This window comes from Urocitellus parryii, chromosome 2 (genome assembly GCF_045843805.1).
Source record: "Urocitellus parryii isolate mUroPar1 chromosome 2, mUroPar1.hap1, whole genome shotgun sequence".
Classification (NCBI taxonomy): domain Eukaryota; kingdom Metazoa; phylum Chordata; class Mammalia; order Rodentia; family Sciuridae; genus Urocitellus; species Urocitellus parryii.
Genome location: NC_135532.1, coordinates 226,063,366 through 226,064,481, shown reverse-complemented (window position 1 = coordinate 226,064,481; position 1,116 = coordinate 226,063,366). Strand labels below are relative to the sequence as shown.

Below are 1,116 nucleotides of genomic sequence, written 5' to 3'. Positions count from 1 at the left end.
CCTGGCAGGGCGGTGGGCCACTGGCCCAGCTCACAGGACCCTTCCTGGCCCAGCCTGCCCTGTGGACCTGTTCTTTGTGCTGGACACCTCTGAGAGTGTGGCCCTGCGGCTGAAGCCCTATGGGGCATGACCTCAGCAAAGGTTATGTCGGGGGTCTCCCTGACTGTAGGCCGGCTGCCAGGTGGGTGGTCACAGGGGTCAACAGCAGTGGGCCCAAGACAGCCCTTCACAGGAAGAGAACGCTGACCGGGAGTGAGGGCCATTGGCTCCCTGGGAGTGGGTCCCTCTGGAGTGTCCCAGCTGCGTGTCCTCCTGAGAATGGGCTGTGACTGGAGCCCAGGCCCTGGTGGGGACCTCGTCGGACACCTAGCTTCCTGAAACAGGGAGCAGGCTGGGACCCTCAGGCCCCTGACACTCTACTCTGTGGCTCTTGGCTCTCCTGCCAAGGTCGGGCAGACGGTCTGGACCCCGTGTCCCTCCTGTCCCTCCCGATGCAGCCAGCTGGAGCCAGCCTCGCAGCAGGACACTAACCTTGGAAGGCAATGGCCCTCGCGGTCTCAGGGATGTCCTGGGCGGCCACCCACCAGGCCTGCAGAAGCAGGGGCAGCAGGGCCTGGGCCAGCCTCATGTCTCGGCCGGCCTGGGGCAGCGCTGAGCGAGGGCCGGCGTCAGGGTGGGCCTGGGTGGACTGCAGAGGAGGGCTGTCTTCCTCAGTGCTGCTCGGCAGGACCAGAAGGGCGGGCGGCGGGCGGAGGGAGGGGCGGGGGCGGGGCGGCCGGCTGAGTCACACTCCTCCCGCCCGCAGACCTCCCAGAGCTGGGAAGGCAGCAGCCCCTCTCCCCCAAGGCCCTGGGTGGCATGGAACTCATGTGCCCCCAGTGTGGCCTCGCTGCCGCTCTCCGTGGATCCGGCTCCTCGTAAAGTAGAACAAAACAGAAGCCTGGAAGCAGCGGGACCGAGTGGCTTTCCCTGAGGGCGCCGGTCAGGGACCAGGGTCTCCCAGCACCGCTGTTTCTCCTGGGTCGCCCGCTGTTTAGTGGAGCACATGTGTGTGCAGAGGGCACTTGGGCTTGGCCACGAGGACGCTCAGAGGCAGGGCGTGAGCCCAGAGGAGAT

At 66.9% G+C, this 1,116-nt stretch overlaps 1 protein-coding gene across 1 annotated transcript in view; it reads right to left on the bottom strand.

Moving 5' to 3' along the window:
- Positions 1-734, bottom strand: part of Col6a1 (collagen type VI alpha 1 chain) — a 15,750-nt gene extending 15,016 nt beyond the window's left edge. Inside the window, exon 1 of the mRNA XM_077795437.1 lies at positions 532-734. Within this exon, the coding sequence (XP_077651563.1) occupies positions 532-628 (97 nt within the window). The 5' untranslated portion in view covers positions 629-734. The remainder of the gene's footprint in view (positions 1-531) is intronic.
- Between the last annotated feature and the right edge of the window lie 382 nt (positions 735-1,116).